The sequence below is a fragment of the Thalia democratica genome, chromosome 9 (assembly GCF_965202585.1).
Source record: "Thalia democratica chromosome 9, ktThaDemo2.hap1.1, whole genome shotgun sequence".
NCBI classification, from domain to species: domain Eukaryota; kingdom Metazoa; phylum Chordata; class Thaliacea; order Salpida; family Salpidae; genus Thalia; species Thalia democratica.
The window spans coordinates 10,956,662-10,979,660 of NC_139173.1; the positions used below are offsets into that span (position 1 = coordinate 10,956,662).

Here is a 22,999-nt window from a genome sequence, read left to right on the forward strand (position 1 = left end):
AATTATTAGTTGTACATAGTCTCAAATTTATTCTTTAATATTTCACCTGGAACTAAGAGCAGTCTTAAGTTCAACTACCAAAGCAAATTTGTTTCGAAATGATACAACAGAAACTTATGAAACTAGATTAGTTTTCTTTGAAGTAGTTAACTTTTTTTTAGTAGTTATAATTTTAAACAACTAGAAGTTTTTCCGAAGTTTAGTCAGCTATTATGCTGCAACTCATAAAAACAAATAAATAATATTTACTACTTTATCAAAATGATATGAAGTTACTTAAAATAACTATATTTGAAAACTATCAACAACATTAAATAAATAAATAACTTTATTCAAATTAGAACTTAACACCTAAAAATCAATTTATAAAATACTTTTATTTTATAAATAAAATTTTCACACATGTGAAATAAAGGTCCTTGTCTTATGTAATCAACAACATAAAATGCATAATTTTCTGTTGTTGATTCAATTTAAGATCATTTACTAGAACTATTGATTTTTAACAGTTTTAAACAACAAAACCTTTTGTAATTAACCTTTAGTATAGTTGATTTAATATATACAGCTTCGTTTACCCTTTTTAATTGTTAATAGCTATATTAGGCAACGCAGTTCCTAGTGCTAGTTATCTATTGACTGGTATTGAGTCTAAATCTAGTAGTTATATGAACTATCTTACCTATAAATTGAAAACTAAATAAATGGTTGGTCTTGAGTCTCTTTTGCTAACAGCATTTGTTTTTTGTTAACTTAAATTTTAAGCTATATTTATTTGCTTCTAAAAATAACCTTGTCTTCTGCTTTACCTAAGCAATTTATGAGAAAAAGAAATTGGTTGGGCAGCACTTTAGGCAAAAAATTCAAAAACACTTTCATATTTGTTGCGAAAATATTAAACTGACTTCGCATTCTATTTGAGGTTGACATTTTCAAAATTTATTTGTATACTAATTAAAAGACTTTAAAAATATAGTTATAAAACAAGATTTTTACTGTCTACTAGAAAATAAAAACTTTTTTTTTGGAAAAAGTTTATTGACACATAAATTGAAAGAACACAAAATTACTCACAGATTCTTGGGTCGTAAATACAAGATGTACAAATGTTTCAGTCAAAATGAAACAGAATGATGCTTTAAGGATCTTTATGACACAAAAAAAAGAAAATATTAATACCAAGCCCACACCTGACATCTATACAAAACAAATATTAAGTATTGTTTTTCAACCTATACTTCATCAAAAGTTATAATCTAAACCTAATGAAGTATTTTTCTAAAGCAGTGTATTTTAAAAAGTCCACAGTATTTTGAAAATAAAGTAGACTACTGTATGCAAAATTTTTAATGGGCAGTTTAAGTACATCTTAAATAAGTAATCCTTTTTTTATTATTTCACTTTCGAAATATATGTTCAAATTTTTTATAACGTATATAGTTATTTGTTTTAACTAAAAAATATTGCTCAATTTACTGAAATAAAAAGAGCTTATTTAATCAAAGCAGTTTACTATTGTATTATACTTAAAAAGGTAGCAATTTTTTGCCACCGAAACCTGGTAGTAAAAAAAATATTTAACTTGCACATCTTTATTTAAAACAAGTTATAAAAAATATTTTTTGAACGAAAAAAAAATAATAATAGAAGATATTTTAAACGAAGCTGGTACTTAATTACGTAGAATGCAGTGAATTTTCTGGTGATTCATTGCCCATGGCTTTTAACAAAAACAACTGTTCTATAGAGCTACTTACTAGAACTTTTATCCCAGAAATTTATCCTCAAAAGTAATTCATAGAATTTTCTGAAAGCCATAAAACGCTTGCGTTAATGAACTGTTTTGCGCGGTCGTTTTTAAAAGTTTTTCAAGGCGTTGAATAATGTTCAATTTCCTTACCGTTTCTAAACTTATAAGAGATGAAATTTCTTATTTATTTCCAACTTTACGAGTGCAGTATAAAAATATTTGAGTGCAGCTTTAAAAAGATCAAGAAATTTGAAAATAATGATTTCAAAAGATTTAAAAAGGGAATAAATGTAAATTGGTACAAAATTTAATACTCATACAAAACCAATTATCTAAGTGCAAAAATAATAAACATTTACAATACATTAATTTTTAGCACACATGAACAGTTGAAAAACATGTATAACTACAAACTTTGTTCAAGGAAATTGACAGTCTTATAAATTAAAAAAAAAAAAAAACATACACGATCTAAAAACAAACGTTATAAATTCAATTTTCAATAAAGCACAAAAATATTGCAAATACAATGATTATAATTTCAAATGGATTATTAAAATAAAAAGGTTATAAAACAACTAAAAAACATAAAGGCTTTTCTACTACAGAATTTAAAATTGCTTTACCTTCAATTGTTAGCTTTTGCTAAAAATATATCATTTTATAAGTAAATTAATCTACATTCTACCCACTACGATATGATTCTTTTTTGATGACAATGAAAGATTTGGAACGCGCAAACTCTAAACATGATTTATGGAGAAAAGTATTTCGGTAATGTGTGATCTTGAAACTTAAACCAAACAGCGACATAAAAATCCACTGATAACCGCTACAAACACTTAAAACAAACAATTTTTACTTCAGGTTCACTCGTGTACGGTAATTCCCTCATTCCTTATCACAGTTACTTCTCGCATTTCGAGAGACTGAAAAAAAACGTTCATTTTTTTGTACATTGTTAGAAATTCTAAAACAAATTTCTGGTGTTTATATTTTTAGTTATTCGCATCATGTCAATATGTTATGTCAAAACATTGCAAAAAACTTCATAAAAAAATAAAAAGCTGCAAAATAGCAATTTTCCAAAACGTGTTTTTCGACACTCTTGCAAGTTCTTTTGAATAAAAACATAAAACAACAAAGTTTGTCTTTTTTTAAATGTAAACAAAAAGTAATCAAAACAAACTTGGTGTTCCTGCAGTTCAGTGGAGTCGGCGTTGGCGTGCAAATTTTCACCGTCCGACTCGACGTTCTGTGCGAAATACGAGCATTACAATCACCACTCATTAATAATTCACCGCCAAGCATACTCAACTCTCAACAAGGTGATATCAGTTTTTTCAAACACTAATATTGTTAGGTGAAACTCATTTGCGATTGTTTATTTTTAAAAAATTGCATAACGCCAAGATGACAGACTTACATGTACTTATAAAACCTTAAAATTTCTATATCGTAGATGCAACTTTAAGAAAATCATATAAACTTGCACAAGTTAATCCTCACAAAAGTATATTTAACTTTTAACGCATTTGAAAGAAAACAAAAGTTTTAAGGTTTTATAATCTACAAAACTTCACTTGAAAATTATAAAATTGTATGAGGTTTAATAAATTTTTTTTGAACAGTCTAAGTAGTTTATATCATCATCGCTACTAGATTTTTTTTAATTATTTCAAGGCAATAAGAAAACCTAAATTACAAAACAGTATGATGTTTTAATTATCCGGCACTGCAGTTGTTAACGATCATAACTGTTTAGAGACCTGTACGATTATTTTCATATAGTATTTATAGAAAACCCTCACAACATAACTATCTTCAAATTATGTTTAGTTTAGGAATTAAAAAATGCAGTCGGAATTAATCCTAAAATTGTCAAGTCATAAATTAAGTAAAAACACTTAGAGTCACTTATAAATTATTATACTGACTTCTTAAATTTTTCTTCTTTTTACTGTAAATGAAAAAATCTTTAATGTTTTATACTTAAAAACCATAAGGCATTCAAAAAATACTTTTTGTTATTTTATATGAAAAATCACTTCAAACAGTATTGAATAAAGGGTGTTCGTATAGTTAATATAGAAATTATTTTGTATCATTTAGAATAACTAGTTAATTTAACTTTATATACGTTTATGATATTTAGAATATTTTTTTGCATTAAAAACAAAAATATAATTAAATTACAATTTAAATAAAATAATAACATTTCAATGGTGACAAACTAAAAACATAACACAGGGTTGCCAAAGGATTTAGAGAAATTTCTTCCACGTTTTCAAAAGTTTTAGTAGTTTTCAAAAGTTTTCAAAACTTTTATTAGAAAATTAAATCTAAGGTAAAAACAGTCTTAATTAGTATAACTGTAACGCATACTAGTGCTTACGGGTTAGATAAAGGAGGATATGTGTGGTTACCGGTTACAGAAGATTATATTAATATAAAAAGCACATTAAATTTATATTTTATTTACAAGCTGGAAGACACAAAGAATAAATGTATACTACAGAGAGCTAGACTAAAAATAATAACAGGGTTGCCAAAAATCAAGCTGAGAAAAAATTCCTAACTTTTCCTGACTTTTTACTAAAATTTTCCTGACTTTTCTAAACCAAACTCTTAGTCTAAACTTATTCTAAAATACATAATCAAACACTTGAAACTATATAAAGCTTTAACTCTTATTTTTATACAGGTTAAAACAACTGTTTTTTGCCGAATTCAATCATTATGTTAATAGATAAATTTTGAAGTTTTATAAAACATATTTTGTTAATTTTTACCAGATGAAGGCATTGGAAATTAAGTAATTTTGTAAATTTCTAGGAAAATTTTACAACTTTAGTCTGACTTTAAAGGACTTTTAATTAATTTTTTACCAATTGAGGCTTTGAAAATAAAGAATTTTGTAAATTTGAACTGACAGAATCTGACGTTTTTCAAATCTTGTCTAATTTGCTGACTTTTTTTCAAACCCCCATTTTTCCTGACATTTCCTAACTTTTGACATTTTTTTAGTTTTTCCTGGCTTTGCCTGGTTTTTCTGACCTTGAGGTAGCCCTGTAATAACAACATACAATATACAGCTTAATAAACTAGTAAGCACATACTTAAAACTTAAGAGCCAACTTATTAAGCCGAATTATTAAGCTTACAACACACCACCTGACTCTCGTTCACTTTCAAAACGTTTTTATATAGAAAGAAAAGAAATGATCTATTTTCTTACGTACAAACTTATTTATTATACTAACAGTAACTCATATCCGTCTAAGAAACTTTAAAGACGCAAATAAAAACGTAGACAAAACGCATTATTTTACTACCGTCTAAAATAAAATGCGCTTTTCTATTACATATTTCCGCTATTATTTTAGTTTTTACTTTTTCAACTTATAAAATCAGAGTCGCTTATGCGCTACATTACAACATTAAAATTGTATTGTAAAGCTACTTTAAATGTGTTTTATAATAAAATAAAGATTTAATAAAAACTAAAAATAATCATCTATATGTCAGATTTTTTGGGTCAAATCAAAAATTTATAACTTAACACGTAATTTTTTTTATAACTCCAGGTTTTTTTAGTGATTTTTGTAAAAAATTCGAGGTTTTTGTTTCCAAATTTCTAAAGTTTAGGTTTTTTCAGTCTAAATTGTTAAGTTCCAGGTTTTTCCATGATTCCAGGTTTTTTTGGCAACCCTAATATCTAGCAAAAAAAAAACAATTAGTAAAAACAATTTTTCAACTTTAGCTAAATACTTTATTACCTAGTTTAGTTCTGAACTCTTTACTAGTAAACCAAACCTACACCTTTACTATTCAGATAAGGTTAAGAAAAAAACTAAATAAAATCAAATATATATATATATATATTTAGAAAAATACAACACTTTAAAAAACAAACTGTTTTGAAATACTAACAACTTGGGAGCTGACAGTAGCGATGGGCGAGAATATGTTCTGTTTGCAAAGTGGACACGAATGGTGCGACAGAAGCCACGGATCAACACAGCTCTTGTGGTACGAATGCCTAGATAAGTGCTTTGTTCGTAACTTACACTTTTAGGTATACTTAGGTTTATTATTCAACAATATTCAATATAAATAAACAATTTTATGCTTATAAAATATAAATTATATGTTGTTTTAAATATAGCACTTTTTTAATACAATTTACTCAAAATTAATTAGGATAATAAATGAAATTACTAAAGTTCAGCTCAGAGCTCGTATTGAAACTCGTTTCATGAACTTCTTTGTCTAACTATAATAATAACAACTACTTAAGCTTAAAACAATATTGAAATTAAGCTTCTTTTTTAATCTACTAAAACTATCTGATAGGTATTTAAAACGACAAGCATTGTTTGTTTCAAATATCAAATGGTTAACTAAACACTTAGCCTAAGGTGTCTAAAAAACAATTTTGAAACAAGCAAGTGCTGTATTCTAATTGTCACTCACACTAAACGTTTTTTTTACTGTATCAAACTTCACATCAGCTCTTAATTTAAAAAAAAAGTTACTTCACAATACTTCAAACACTCAGCTCACTTGCACACCAGCTGCCTGATGCTCTGCCCCTGAACGAAGTCTTCGAGGCAGATCACGCACGACTTGTGCAGCATGGAGTCTTCCTTCTGGATGGTGAACGAGTGGATTGAATTCACCGTTTTCTTCGCAGTCTTCTGCCTCTGTTTGTAAAAAAAATGTCTTATGCATTTGAAATGGCGGCTTGCAGTGCTTTAAAAAACTCAAGAAGTTTAGGTGTTGTGTTTTGTAGACACCCTGTACTTTAGTTTTTAATTAGTTAAGCTAAGATTTTCAACAACACAAACAGAGTTCGTTTAAAAATATTTGTTTTTAAGCGTTAAAGGTTTAAAATACTATAAAACTATATATATATATGTACTAATACAGCACTATGTTCTACTAATACAAATGTTTCACTGTTCTGTTGGACAGAACAGCTCTTCAGTTAGTTTATTACAATAGTATCTTAAAACATAAATCAAGATGTCCATGAAATTTACAAATAAACTTTAAGGATTGTTATGTCACTAAATAAATCATTAAAAAATATAAGACACACTAAGTTTGCATATTTATTCAAAATTATTAAAAATAAAAGCTAGAAAAATGTTTAAAAATTTTTAAAAGTTCACTTCGTGTATCTAAAGCTACATTTGAGTTTAATTTTGAGATCTCGTGTTTTTCCATATTGCAGAGAGTGCAGCCATGTTTTAAATTGAAGCTGTTTTTTGTTCGTACTAAAATCTTCATTTCTATCTATAAAATCCTAAATATATTTCAAAAGCGTAGTTTTTAGTCTGTATTTACTGCTGCTAAAAGAACATTTATGCCGTGTGTACCTTCTTTTAAACGCTAAACCTGATGACCCACAACATACTGTTTACTTTTAATTTTAATAATTTTGTTATTACCATCGCTCTATAGATGACAATTGTTAATAAACTATTGCCATCCACCATGCATTTATCTCTGCAGCTGCGTTGCTTTCTTACCCACCTTCTAACATTTTGTGATTATGAGACAATATCTAGCTCTTCATATTTGGGATACAGGAGTTCAAAATTTTCATTTGTTGAAAATATTATGGTACGGCTGCGTTGGGCAAAAGTTTCGGCAAACAATTTCCAGGAAGCTTTTACCGGTTTTTGTCTCTACCGACAAACAAAATGGCGGCGTGAAATACAGGATGTTTTTCAATTTCTTTTTGGTGTTTTTATCTTTACCAGCGTTATAACTCGTGTTTGTGACCTCATTTTATTAATGCTTTCTGGTAGTGCTCTTTCGCTTTATTAAAGAGAGTTTTCATCCTTAGATATTGTGGTCAACTTTTTGTTGATGGATTTAGGTACTTGGTTGACAACATACCGAGGGTGGTTTGATTGAACATTGACATATGTCTCTTGAAAGTTTAGTTTTCTTAATGGTGCATAAGTGTCATTGCGAAAGTCTAGCTCTTCATCCAGAAAAATTAGTTCTTACAAGTTTGGAATCTATAGTTATTTTTAAGTTAAATCTGTTGAACACCTTTCTAAGTATTTTTAAAAGCTGCTCAATAATTTGACTTGCTTTATTTTCTACATTCGCTAAGCCATCATCTCTATAAATTCCAAACTTGTTCTGCTCAAAGATATTTTCCTTCTCAATTTCATACAGTATACGCAGCTCTACTAGTCCGCATACTTCTGCACCATGAAAACATCCCTGCAGTATATCAAAACCATAAGCCATATCGTTCTTCGACCACGCACAATTATTATAAACAATGACTGATTTGCAGCAGTGAACTACTGTGTAAATTTCGTTGTGCAATAGTTTTTAGCTAATGCTAGTGCTTCTAGCAGCGTATTTCTAGAAATACTTGGGTATAAGTCTTTGACATCAAACTTAATGAATCTATGCTTTTGTTTTTTTTTAATATAGTTGAACCAGTTAATAACGGATTTTTTCATTGGTTTAACTTCATAACATACCTCATTCTATTAATCAACCTATCTAAAATTTTCTAAGCCACTTGACCAATACTTTTATAGGCGGGTTTATTACTCTTAACTTAGGTTTACTAGCAAATCCAGGTTTATGATCTTTTAAAGTTAAAAATGCATCTTTTTGTTGTAATTTTGGATTTTTACCGGAAATTGAAGTTACTTATAATTTATGAGCTTCTTTATTAATTATTTCTACTGCGTTGCTATCGCATTTTTTGTAGTTTGCTGTTATGTTTTCTTCTAGTAGTTTTTTGAAATATTTAGGTTCAATTTTATAAATATTTTATGACTTATCAGCAAAAGCAATTAACTTATTTGATTTTCTTACTTTATATAAATCATTTCTCATTGTTGTGGACAACGGTTTTTTTTCTAAACTTTAAACTATTAATTAAATCATATAAATAATTTTCAAACCTTTCTAGATAATATAATAAAATAATAAAAAATAATATACCACAGATGTTTTTGTGTCAAAACTTTATTCCGACTAACGGCGTGTCACTGCTCTCAAATAAATTTAAGAACAGATCTACGGAGTCTCAAAAAAGCTCTAAGAATTTGACACTAAAACATCTGTGGTATATATTCCGATAAACTTAGCTTATCAGGATCTCCAGGATATAACACCTTTTAACGTTACATGTTAAAAAATGATATATATATATATATATATACTATTTCACTAAATAATGTAAAAAGTTACAATTTATCTCAGTACATTGTTTTTTAGTTTTCGTTTAAGTAATCTACAGAAACTTCATAAAATATTTTAACCAAAACTATACTACATTTTTACAAAAACTTTTAAAAGAAAAAAACAATTTTACAAAGTAGTTTAAGTAACAACACGTTAATATTCTAACTTTAGTTAAAAAAATTTACTTATCAAACAAAAACTTTATTTCATTAAATCAGTGAAGCTTATAAGTAAAACCATGCATCCTTAACAAAACAAAACATAAAACCAAGCTCTCATATTACATCAACTAACGCTTCCTTTATACATCATAACTAAGCAAAAGTGTTGAATGACCAGAACATAATACTTTTTAAATTTTACCGAACAGCGTCCTGTTTAATTTTCAATAAAGTGAATCACCTTACCTTTACTGCAAACAAAAATTTACTAAAAATAATCGTAATCTTATACAAAATACGTGAACACTTGAATTTGTGTTTGAAGTTACATAAACAAAATCGTATCTAATTCGGTGCTTTTTTTCAATAAGTAAAAAACAAATTGTACTTGTTTTCATAAAACCGAGTTTAACACAAAATCAAACAAATAAAGTTTTGAAGTACAAATAAAATTAAAAACTAAAAATATACAGTATATTGCTTCTAAAATATAATTAAGATAAAAAAACTTTTTAAGCTTTGTATAAAAAAGTTTCTAATTACATACTATTAATGAAAAAATAAATAAAAAAATATTTTTCCAAATGAGCATCATAAACATTTTGAACAATATCTGTTTTTGAATAAATACGCACTAATCGATAGTTTGTTTTCTTCTAAATTTCAGCTTAACGGCTAAAATCATAAAACTTAAAAACAAAATCAGCACAAGTTTTTTTTTTTACTTATACAAAGCAAGCTACAGCTGTAGTTCAAAATAAACGGCACTATTACAAACTTTAAAAAAAGCTGTTTAATGCAACTTTTTCAATGTTCTACACACTTTTTGGAATTTATTTTATACTTGTGATAGCTTTTTATACTAGGAGTTGTACTGGTTAACATAGAAAATATATTCAATTTATGTTTGCAAACTGTCAAGCATATTTGTGATTAAAAAATACTTTTCACACTTAAAATTTATAACAAAGTTGTAGGTTAGAAATTTATTTCTTCTCAAAAAGGTATTTTGAAAGATATTTAGAAAGATGTTTACCTAAACAGTGAGTCACAAACAAACGTATTATAAACAATTCTGTGCTTAATTTAAATGTCTAAAATGCTAATTTTAATAGCACAATTAATCTTTTACTGATACCAAAGAGATATTCTATTACTAAATTTCCTAAAATAAATAACAAGAAGCCTTTTTAATTATTGAATAAAATGTTGAATAGTAACTCGTATATCATTAAAAAAAAAAACTATACATCTGTATTAATTTGTTAGTTGGAAATTAAGTTAATTGAGTAAACAACCTATACTTGCATATGCTTTAAGTGTTCATAAGACTGTGTTTACTAAACAATAAAATTCAATTGAAATAGTATAAAAACATACTCTAGAACTGAAAAGAGAAGTCACTCTGAATCTGTTAATGTAATGAAGTCCAATCCATGCCAAGCACATTAGGACTAAAACCATGAAAGAGATGGACACGAAAACTAAGGAAGCCATGTGGATAGGAAATCTGCATTACAGTTGAATATAAAAGTCATAAAAATATATTTTAATAGAGTTATTTTTGGTTTTAACAAATAGTTAGTTATTACAATTTTTAACATACCTCAAAACATTCTAACAAGTTTTACTAATATTTCATTATTTAACTAAAACTTCATTTTAGAAAGTTAACATGCAAACTATCTTTTTTTTTACTATTTTTATTTTTAAGACATAAGTAAGCAAATCTTGAGATTCAATTAGTCTTTTTTAATAATTACTAAATAAATAAAAAAGTAAATTTTCTTTGAAATGCATATTTTTCCGTATTTTTGTTCTATAAGAGGCATACAATGACCAGATTCACCAACAATTCATAGTTATACTTAGTTAGCTAAACTAGTTAAAACAGTTACAATTCTTATACAGGTTGAAAATTGCTTAAGTTTCTGTTTAATAATATTTAAAAAAAATCAACTTTTAATTTATATCAACATTAACACATTAACAAAACTTTCAACTATTTTTTTTCTTATAACTTAAATTTATAGAACACAAATTTATTTGGTTGACTTAAATTCTAGGTTACACAACAAAAGGTCCAAAGTTTTACTCATTAAACCACTATTCAAAAATAAATAATTTGTATTTTTTGGCAAAAGCGTTATAAAATACAGCAAACTTACTGGTCACTCGAGTAGTAGTAAACATTATCATTAGGTCTTACGTACAACACTAATTCTTTGTTGTTTAGTAGATGAAAACTTGTTCTAATTAAAACGCTATTTTCAATTTCATGAAGCAAAGTTGAAGTTACAAAACTTTCGTAATCCAAAACAACCATCATTTTACCGGGAAATTTTTCAGCTACAAACAAAAAACTAAAGTTATCAAAAGAAGTTTATTTTAACTTTTTTTTCTGAGGTTACAACAACAAATGTTACAAACGTATCAAATTCATTACAGTCTTTATTTAAGAAATTATTAAACTTTTGTTAGGTTGTTTTAAATTTATGGTTTCTTTTTAATAAAAAAATAATATATAGATACATTTTTAACAAATTTATATATAAACATAAACTACAGATGTTCTTGTGCTAAAACTTTATTTCAACTAACGGCGTTTCACTGCTCTCAAATAAATTTAAGAACAGATCTACGGAGTCTATAAAATGTTAACACACATTAGAAAAAAAGCAGAAAAAAGCATGTATAATTATGTATAGTATTTATCTAGGTAGTAACTATAAATGGACTTTATGGTTTAAAAACAAAGTTTGGGATAAAAGCATAAAATTATAAAATTGACTACAAAAAAAACAAATTTAATAAAAGTAGGCACTAACCTCAAAAAGCTCTAAGAATAGGCAAGTTATAAAAATGAAAATTAAATTGAGTTGTGCAGAAATGTTACGTCATAATAATTTTAACAAATTGTTCAATAATTTATACAGCTTAAAAACATGAAGTATTAAACTTGCAAGTATATGTGAGTTTTGTGAAATAAATTAGTACATAAATAGACAGAGTTATTTAAAGTAGAATCGTCGGTTATGGGGACAGATATTCGATAAATCTTGCCGCTTATTCAGAAGTAGGTCTTTATCTTCTGCTGCAATTACTATCTTTCTGTATTGCAAGTTGGGCAAATTCTACTTACTCCGTTGGATGCATGTTTGATCTTTGAAACAATACTCCACTCCATGTTTGGCCTTTTACCGTACCTGTGAAAAAAGCTCCAGACATAATCCGATAAACGCGTGCTTTGTTTTTTATTTATATTTTTAAAAGTATGTTTATGATTAAACAAAGCACGCGTTTATCGGATTATGTCTGGAGCTTTTTTCACAGGTACGGTAAAAGGCCAAACATGGAGTGGAGTATTGTTTCAAAGATCAAACATGCATCCAACGGAGTAAGTAGAATTTGCCCAACTTGCAATACAGAAAGAGCAGTAATTGCAGCAGAAGATAAAGACCTACTTCTGAATAAGCGGCAAGATTTATCGAATATCTGTCCCCATAACCGACGATTCTACTTTAAATAACTCTGTCTATTTATGTACTAATTTATTTCACAAAACTCACATATACTTGCAAGTTTAATACTTCATGTTTTTAAGCTGTATAAATTATTGAACAATTTGTTAAAATTATTATGACGTAACATTTCTGCACAACTCAATTTAATTTTCATTTTTATAACTTGCCTATTCTTAGAGCTTTTTGAGGTTAGTGCCTACTTTTATTAAATTTGTTTTTTTTGTAGTCAATTTTATAATTTTATGCTTTTATCCCAAACTTTGTTTTTAAACCATAAAGTCCATTTATAGTTACTACCTAGATAAATACTATACATAATTATACATGCTTTTTTCTGCTTTTTTTCTAATGTGTGTTAACATTTTATAGACTCCGTAGATCTGTTCTTAAATTTATTTGAGAGCAGTGAAACGCCGTTAGTTGAAATAAAGTTTTAGCACAAGAACATCTGTGGTATACATTCCGATAAGCTTAGCTTATCAGGATCTCCAGGATTTAACGCCTTATAACGTTACATCTTATAAACATAAACTATCTTGTTTTCGGCAAAACTTATAATAGTATTTTCAGCCTTAACAACTTTTAACTAAAAAATATTTAAACATAAAGAAATTGAATGTTTAATAAAGCTAAATTATTTAAGTTAACATAAAGCAATTGATAAAATTACAGAAGTACGTAATCTAAATTATTAGGAGAACGTATATAAGTATATAAACTTAAGAACAATTTAACTACTTATCTTAAATCATTAACGTTTAAAAAAAAATACTATAACTTTTTTAACTTTTTTTTTCTGTCTATAGAAAGTGCTTCTTTTTTTTATAATAATGAATTTCACCAAAACTAAACAATAAACATTCATTAAACTTACTTAAAAGCGTTCTAAGGCTTTTCGATTCCTCTGGTGTTGAATAGTTGCTTGGATACAAAATAAAAGCTGAGTAGACAATAATTTGATTTTCCTAAATAAAATTAATTTTAAATAAGTAAATAATTAAATGCTGTAAGTTCTAAACGATAAATAGTTCAAAAAAAAAGTTTTTAATTAAAACCCTTGTTTATGATAAAAACGTATTTAAAAGTAAAATGTATATTTTAGAACTTAATTTAAAATAATTTAACTACTAAAATAATTTTAATAACAACTTTCAAGTTATACTCAATTAATTAAAGCTAGAGTATGACAACTTCTTGAACTCATTATCTTCTATTTACTGATGTACTATTAATCATAACTTAGGTTTACTTTTATATCAGTTTAACATAAAGAAACGTGTGACAGTTTTTAAAAACTTGAGTATATTGAAAATTGTAGTTGTATATTTCAACGAACATGTATTGTTCGGATACTATTGCCAAATATCATTAAGCTAGCAATTAATATCACTTAAACACTTTTAATAATTTAAATAATGTATTTTAAAAGTCTTAAAAAAATAAAAAGCTAAATACACTTTTAGTACACTACTTTTTGAATTTTATTTAAGGCTAGATGCTTAGTAAAATAAATATGTAACTAATTTAAACTTACTAATATTTTAAGATTGTTTATCAAACAAGACTTGGGCAGAAACGCCACCTTCACAACTTTCCTGGTCAAGTAGCTTTTGGAATGATTCAAAGCAACTGATGAGTTGACATTGTAGCATTCGTTCAAAACTTCCAGACGTGCATCAACCACATCATAATAATTTGAGATCAGCTCACCATTTAGCTTCATAACCTAAAAATAATGATTTTATTACGATAATATATTTTTAAGTTATGTTTTAAAGTTAAAAATAGACAGTTAGCACTAGTACTTTTTTCTGTTTATAAACTATAACTGTAGAGGTAGACTTATATTTACTTGGTAAATAGAACTTGTGTTATTTTGCTACAATTCTGATTAAATATTATAGAAAATTTATTGCTCACTATTTATTTACTCTGTAATGAAAAAAAATTGTATTAAAACATATTAAAATACCGTAACCTGCCAACTAAGTACATAAGTTACTAAATTTTGAATTGCAACATTCTTTGTTTTCGTGTTCGTATTTCGCTTATTTATACGCTTTTTACATTTATGTTGCAACCATTGGTATGTAAATGTCAAGGTTGCAATGAGATCAAGCTGAGAAAAATTTCCTGACTTTTCCTGACTTTTTACTAAAATTTTCCTGACTTTTCTAAATAAAGCTCTTTATTTACACCTATTGTAAAACACATAATCAAACACTTAAAACTATATATTTTTTATACAGGTTAAAACAACAGTTTTTTTTTTTGCTGAATTCAATTATCTAACTTCCATTACATTTATTAAACCGTCTATACATGATTGATGAATTTGCAATAAAAAACATATCCTAACATAAATGTATCTAAATCAGGGTTTCCAAAACTTTTTTGCAAATAGCCCCCTTTTTAGAAATAGTTAAAGCCATTGCCCCTTCAACAAGATTACTCATAAACTATCATAAAAACACTTAAGACTTTTTTTTTTTTTTTTTGCTCTTCATCTGCAACTCAAGAGTTTCTAGTGTAAGTTTCAAATTATGACCTCATAGCCCCCCTGTGGCTCCTTTACTGCGCATGGCCCCCCCTCTTACCCCTTTGCTGCTCGTGGCCCCCGGAGTATCTGTCATGGCCCACAAAGGGACCACTTGGCCCACTTTGGGAAACCCTGATCTAAATAAACGAAAGAACATATAAGTAACCTTTACAAACAAAACCTTAAAACAAAATAGAACTTAATCAATCACAGTTTTTCTTAGTAATGTACTTTTTTTTTTCTCCGTTTCTTTATTAGCACTTCAACCTCTTCATCTAATGGAGATATGGTATTCTTTATCTGGTCTATCTTATCTATCCCACTTAATTTTATTGGCAATTAAAACCATTTTCCTCATTTTATTTAAATCGTTCTCATATGCTGCTCCTACACTTGCTGAGGAGAATATTTTCTCTAAATCTAGCCACAGTTTGTGGGCTTCATTTCTTTTCTATTTGCACTCATTTTATCAATTTTACCAGTTCAAGGCATTGGAAATTAAGTAATTTTGTAAATTTTTAGAAAAATTTTGCAATTTGTCTGACTTTAAAGGATTTTTAATTAATTTTTTACCATTTAAAGGCTTTGCAAAATAAGGAATTTTGTAAATTTTAACTAAAAAATCTGACTTTTTTCAAATTTCCTAACTTTTTTTTTTAATCCCATTTTCCTGACTTTCCTGACATTGTGGCAACCCTGATACTACAAGCAAGTTTTTATAGAACTAAAAAATTGTATTTAACTTTTGCGAAATTGCATTTTCATTTTCATAATTGTCAATTTTCTTGGAAATTTTAAAAATCACAAAAATCTATCTTCTCCTTCATTTTTGGAGCTGGAGACCTCAAACTTTCAGAAAATTTTCCTTTTATAGTTTTAAAGACTTTGGATGTTACCACTTTGAAAATATTTTAAATTAAAGTTTTAGAAAATTAAAAAATGAAGAAGAAGACAGATTTTTAATGAAATAGTCTTTTTTTTTTTGCATTTTTGGTTGTGCCTTCTATTAGGAAGCTATAGAGGTCACTGACTTTGATTGCTTACATCTAAAAATTAATTTGAATTTTTAAAGCAATTAAAAATTTCTGACAGCTCAGATAAAATTCTATAAAATAAGGTCAAATTGTAAAAATCAAGGTGGACCCCCCCTATGCTCTTATTTGTAGTTTGTTTGTTTTTAATATTGATTTGATATACAACTTTTAAGTACATACTTTTTTAAGTTCCTTTAATTTTAACATATTTACATTCAATTGAGTATAAGTTATGATATAATATAACAATTTTGTATTATTTCATGTTTATTTTTTAAATTTCAAAGAAAATTATGAATTTTGAACACAGCGTTCTTCGGCTAAAAAGTGTGTACCATAACAGCAGTTTGTACCACAAGGGTTACTTTGGATCGAATAGCTTTTTTTTTCAATTTTTTTTTTAACCAAACCTTAAAACCCATTATTTTAAATTTCTTTAATGCTAACTTAGGAACTTTCTAAAGAACGTTCTTTTGCTTTGCTTTTCACAATAATTTTCATCAAATGGGGTTCGACTTTAGTAGTGGGGCCCCTTTAAAAATTCAACGTTTTTTTTCAATTTTTTTACTTATTTTAGCTTTTCTCCAAAAATAAAATAATAAGTTATTTTTTATATTACTTATCAAACTAAGTTTGTTGTGATGGATTTTTTTTCCTTTAAATTTCTTTTTTATAAGATATTCCATAATAATTTTTTTTTAAATATTCAAATTTATCGTGGCTCAACTGCAAATATATAATAATTTTATAAGATGTAACGTTAAAAGGCGTTATATCCTGGAGATCATGATAAGCTAAGCTTATCGAATATATACCACAGATGTTTTTGTGTTAAAACTTTATTTCGACTAACGGCGTTTCACTGCTCTCAAATAAATTTAAGAACAGATCTACGGAGTCTATAAAATATTAACACACATTAGAAAAAAAGCAGAAAAACCATGTATACTAATGTATAATGTTTATGTAGGTAGTAACTATAAACGAACTTTATGATTTAAGTTTGGAATAAAAACATAAAATTATAAAATTGTCTACAAAAATACAAATTTAATAAAAGTAAGCACTAACCTCAAAAATCTCTAAGAATAGGCAAGTTTTTAAATATGAAAATTAAATTGAGTTGTGCAGAAATGTTACGTCATAATAAATTTAACAATTTTTAAGGTTAGTGCTTACTTTTATCAAATTTGTATTTTTGTAGACAATTTTATAAGTTTATGTTTTTATTCCAAACTTAAACCATAAAGTCCATTTATAGTTTTACTACCTTCATAAACATTATACATAATTATACATGCTTTTTCTGCTTTTTTTTCTAATGTGGGTTAATATTTTATAGACTCCGTAGATCTGTTCTTAAATTTATTTGAGAGCAGTGAAACGCCGTTAGTCGAAATAAAGTTTTAACACAAAAACATATGTGGTAATAATTTTGTATTAATTTTTATTTTCAATATTCTTATTCAACTAAGTTTTATATTAAGGAAGTATTAATTTTTTCTTTTTTTTATTATATAACCTATGCAAATTTTACATAAATTCATAGCACTTGAGCCAGAAATCCCTCAAATAATGTTAACAAATATGGCTTAAGTTCTATGAATTTATGTAAAACTTACATAGGTTATATATTATAAAAAAAAGTTAATACTTCCTTACTATAAAACTTAGTTAAATAAAAATATTGAAAATAAAAATTAATATAAAATTATTATATATTTGCAGTTGAGCCATGATAAATTTTAATATTTGGAAAATTTTATATGGGGATATTTTATAAAAAAGAAATTTAAAGGAAAAAATATAATTCTATTATAATAAACTTAGTTTAATAAGTAAGTTAAAAAAAATATATTAATTAATTTTGAGAGAAAAAAAATGTTAAAATTTTAAAGGGGCCGCACTACTAAAGTCAAACCCCAATTCGATGGAAATTAATGTGAATAGCAAAGCAAAAGAACGTTCTTTAGAATAAAAAAAAAAAATTCAAGTTAGCATTAAAAAAATTAAAATTTGGTTTAAAAAAAAATGAAAATAAATCTATTCGAGCCAAAGTAAACCTCGTGTTTGTACCTAGGAGGTGCGTACCTAGTTGGCAGGTCTTTGTACTTTGTACCCTTTTTTAAAGTTTATCAGTTTACAAATTGGTTTGTATTTATTTATTATTTATTTTTAATATAAGACTTGACGTTTAAATATAACTGTATTCTGAATGAATTAAGTTATTAGAAAAGTAATAAGACATTTTACTATAAAAAGTTTTTTTTTAAACTCTTTTTCATAAATGCCTCTTAGGCAGAAGTCTAAAAAACAGTCGCCCCTTTATTGGATATCGCCCCTTTACTACTTAATTACCTACCTACTTTTGCGGCCCTGATATGAGAACCCTGTACTAAGAATTACTTCACAAATCAATATAATATATATCAAAAAAATCTACATATCTTTGGCTTAGCTTATTATTTTTTGTTTATAAATGTTTTTGATGTTGTCGTCCTCAAAAGATTAAAAAATTAAGAAACTTACATAAACACATACAAACTACAAAGTACATGATTGGTACAAAAATGTTTAAAAAATGTTTGCATTCTAAAAAGATTTGAGTAAACCTATATTATTATACTGTATTAAAATGAAAACATATATATTTGTTTAATTGAACTGACTAAATTACAGAGTAATTGAAATATACATGTTTAATCTATATTTTTTTGTAATAATAATTTTTTACATGAACTGTTACTAAGAATATTAAAATATTTTAATTGAACTTACAATGATGATGGAGTAAAAATTAATTAATTAAAATGTACATTAATTTTCCGTAGAATTAACCTCAGTTCATTAAAAAATAAAACACATTTCTTTGTTTCTATTTAATTTTAATTTTTTTTTTAATATATTAGTATACATGGGATTCATTTGAAATTAAACATATAATTATGTAACTTGTTTTCAGTATAATAATTTTGCTCCGAAATTCTTTACGTTTTGCAGTTTATTTCATTAGTCAGTATAAGAACTGAGATTTATCAGTTGCAAAGTAAATAGATAGATATAGTAAATTGAAATTAAATATATTTCCATATAAAACAAGAACTAACTTCCTCAAACTTATATCAAAAAAAATTAATAAATACACTAGAAAAGTTAAACACATAAAAATTTATATTAAAACAATAATTGGAGTTATAATAAAAAGTAGTCTGTAAAAAAAGTATTTCATACTTTTTACTTTAGAGATTAATATAAAAGTTTTTGACTTAATAGTAAGGTAAAAAATCTCTTAAAATTTATGTTTAACTCTTTTAAATTAATTCGAATACTCTACAAATTATATACTATTTTTTACAGATTTATCATTCAACTGAGGATGTCGTTTGACTAACTTCAAATGAGTGAAACATTGTTTTAATAATAAAATTAAAAATTTTAAGAGAGAAATTTAATTCATAGAGAAAAAAAAGCTATATTTCTGAAAATCTGAGAAATATTTATTTAACATAAAATAAATAAGTATAAAAATCTATTAAACTAATATATTATTAAATCTCCTTGAGAGGTGTTTACTATCAAACTTTAAAACAAAACTTACATTTTAAAACCATTAATATAAGCTAGTTTTAAAACCATCAGCAGTATAATAGATTTATTAGCTGGAAAAAATCAAAGTCAAGTTTATATATACATTAGGATGCTTACAAAATATGCAACCTTTAAGTTTTAAAATGAAAAAAAGTTTAACATTTTGAACCACAAAAACACCCTGTGCAAAATTTTAGCTGGTTTAAAAAAACTTGTACGGTTATTGACTTTCTAAATACAACTCCAGTGTAACTGCATGTGACCCAAAACATGAAGTTTTAGAGAATTTAGCTGAAAATTGTTTTAAAAGTGGCAATTATTACAAAAATGCATTTTGAGGAACTTGAGATGGTTTGAAGAAAGTTTCACAAAGGTTTTTTTTCAGTGGTTTTTCTTTATTATTACTTTTTTTTAATTAAGAAGTGCCTCCATGAAAATTTCTTCAAATCGTTTTAAATTCTGCACAATTTGTTTTTGTGATAATTGCAACTTCTAAAACAATATTTAGCTAAAAAATCAAAGGTCACATTTTCATAAACACCCTAATATACATATAGACATAAATATGTATTCAATTTGAAAAATGTTAAGTTATAAAATGTTATTTTTTAATTAGACATACGACTTGTCTATCATTTTACTCATTAACTTGGAGGTGACATTGATTAAAACAAAAACAAGACTTATTTATTTTCATTTACATATGTTGCTTTTATGTATTGGAAAGAAAAATTTTTGTTGTAAAACATTCTGCAACATTTTAAAACGTATCATGTTACTTTTTTTATTTAAAACTTAATGTAAAACTGGTAGGCATTAACATCGCAAACATTCTTAGGAAAAGTTTGCAAAATAAAATAAAAAATATATAATAAACTTTAAAATAGATCTTTGAAACAAGGCTTAAGTAAAAAACTCAAAAAATTTGTTTTTAATTACATAAACATTAATGAAAATCTTACAACGTAGTAGAGTAATAAGTTTAGTTGAGCAAAACTGTAAAAGTTTAAAATAACAATTTGTAGAAATAAATTGAAAACATAGTGCTAATCCTCTTTCAAACACTTTAGGTCCTTTTTAACTAGGACAATATACTTAGTATCTTGTTTATTCTAGACTACTATTAAAATTTTCATTAAATAAAATCAGATAAACTTGATATTAAATATCTTTGTTACTCAGAACAAAAAGTTTTGTCTTATTAATAAGTTAAAAAACTTTTTGTTTTGATAAAAGTAAAAAAATATTTGAATAACTTTTTTGACTATGACTGGTTATCCTAACGAGAGTGAATTTTCTAGCAATAATTTTTATACTGAACTATTCAGTATAAACTTTTAATAGTAATATATACGGTAAATTTATTAATATTACCTAATTTTAGAGTAAATCTAAAATATATTTATACAAAACAGCTTTATACTTCATATTTTTAAATTTTATCGCAGGCAAAAGTTAATATTTAATACTTAAATAGCTCTAAAGAGTCATGCTTTTTAAAGTACGCTTTGTTAAAACTAAAAAAAAAAAATTTTAAAAACTCTTTGGAGATTTTCATATTTTATGATAAGCAGCAAAACGTTGTTGTCAGTCAAATAAAGTATTTGTGTACAAAAACAGTTGTTCTGATTTTCAAAAAGGTTCTGCTTGTTTTGATCTCTAACGCCTCATTATTTTATATCTTTTAAAAATTAACACGTATTTTAGATTTATTTTAAAATATTTCTTAATTTAAAAATTATTTTTATTATTAACAAAATAATCTAGTTTAATTTCTTTATAATTTTTCTTATTGACTCACATTATTTGTTGAGCTTTTGTTATTTGTGGCAGCATTGAATTCTACAGTAACATCAGTAGCATTTTGTAGAAGATTTGGTGTTTTATTGATGTTTAATAGTTGATGTGCAACAGATAAAGTGATGAAATGGATCATCCACAAAAAGTGTTTTTTAATCATCATTCTGAAAAAAAGACAGTAATTATGTACACATAAACATATAGATACTTTAAAACCTCAACTAAAATACAATATTACTAACTGCAATAAAATATTTGTGTGCTAAAACTCATCTACTTTGTTATTGCTACTTAAAGCAAAAGTTTTATTAAGAGACCAATAAATTATTTTTAACAATCAAACAATATACACAAAACTTCTAAAATATTTTTAGAAAAACTAATTTAACTTAAGTCTTTTTCTAAAAATTTATATAAAAATTTGAGTTACAACTAATTTATAGAGAACTACAGTACAAATAGGAGCCAAAATTAGTACATTTACAATATATTTTTTAGTTTTTTTTTATCATTGGCTATTACACAGGAAACAGCTTGTAAAGAAATAAACTCACCTAAAAAAAATTGTAAAACATTTAAAAGTGTACAATCGCACATTTTTAAAATTAAGAACTATAAAGTGATTAATAGTTAAAAAGTAAAAAAAAACATTACGCTAACTGAAGTATAATAAATTAATAAATACTTTAGTTAAATTAAAACTAGATAGAATCTTTAAATATTGTTTAGAATTATAAAATATTTTAGAAAAAAAAAACAAATTCGCTTACAGATCAATCTTGAAAAGTTTTAATGTGTATCATATAAATAAACTATAGGTTGTTTTTGTTAAGCTAGTTTCAAGGCTATACAGACAGTTCAATATTTTTTGTGTAAAATAACACTGAACCTTTTATAAATACTTAGAGTATGAGCTGAAAGATAATTACCATGGCATTTAAAAACATAAACAATTTCATATTTCAATATAGGCAACTTTTATTAACTTAACAATAGAGTTTAGAACAAATAAAACAGATACTTCCTGTAAAAACATATAAATGCCAAATTTATTTTTAATCTTTGCATAAATATAAAAAATTTTAATCTTTTTAATAGAAAAATAAAAATATGTCTTTTTAGAAGCTAAAGCCTAAAAAATTTTTAAGACAAAACCTTTGATAATTTAAAACCTTTTAAAAATTAGAAAAAAAAATGAAACAAATGTTATTAAAAATGTGTAATTATTTTTAAGTAGAATTTTTCACTCACAGACCAGTTTATTAATTCCATACAAAAAATTGAAGAGTGTTGCCTAAAAACTGTAGAAGAAAATTTTTTAGGAAACAAACTTTTTAGATCCCAATTTCCACAAAGGACCTTTTAGACTCTTA

At 25.8% G+C, this 22,999-nt stretch overlaps 1 protein-coding gene across 2 annotated transcripts; it reads right to left on the minus strand.

The window, feature by feature from the left end:
* Window positions 1-1,916: 1,916 nt before the first annotated feature.
* On the minus strand, window positions 1,917-22,969 carry LOC145844257 (uncharacterized). 2 transcript variants are annotated; one of them, XM_082951635.1, is made up of 10 exons: window positions 22,878-22,969; window positions 21,628-21,790; window positions 14,200-14,391; window positions 13,540-13,630; window positions 11,310-11,490; window positions 10,522-10,651; window positions 6,317-6,456; window positions 5,684-5,792; window positions 2,940-3,005; window positions 1,917-2,679 (listed from the first exon to the last, which is right to left on the minus strand). In XM_082951635.1, exons 2-10 carry the CDS (start codon window positions 21,787-21,789, stop codon window positions 2,620-2,622), a joined length of 1,131 nt encoding a protein of 376 aa, XP_082807761.1. In that variant the 5' UTR covers window position 21,790; window positions 22,878-22,969; the 3' UTR covers window positions 1,917-2,619. The 2 variants fall into 2 exon arrangements, with proteins under 2 accessions (XP_082807761.1, XP_082807762.1); XM_082951636.1 differs by having other exon boundaries at window positions 22,882-22,957.
* Between the last annotated feature and the right edge of the window lie 30 nt (window positions 22,970-22,999).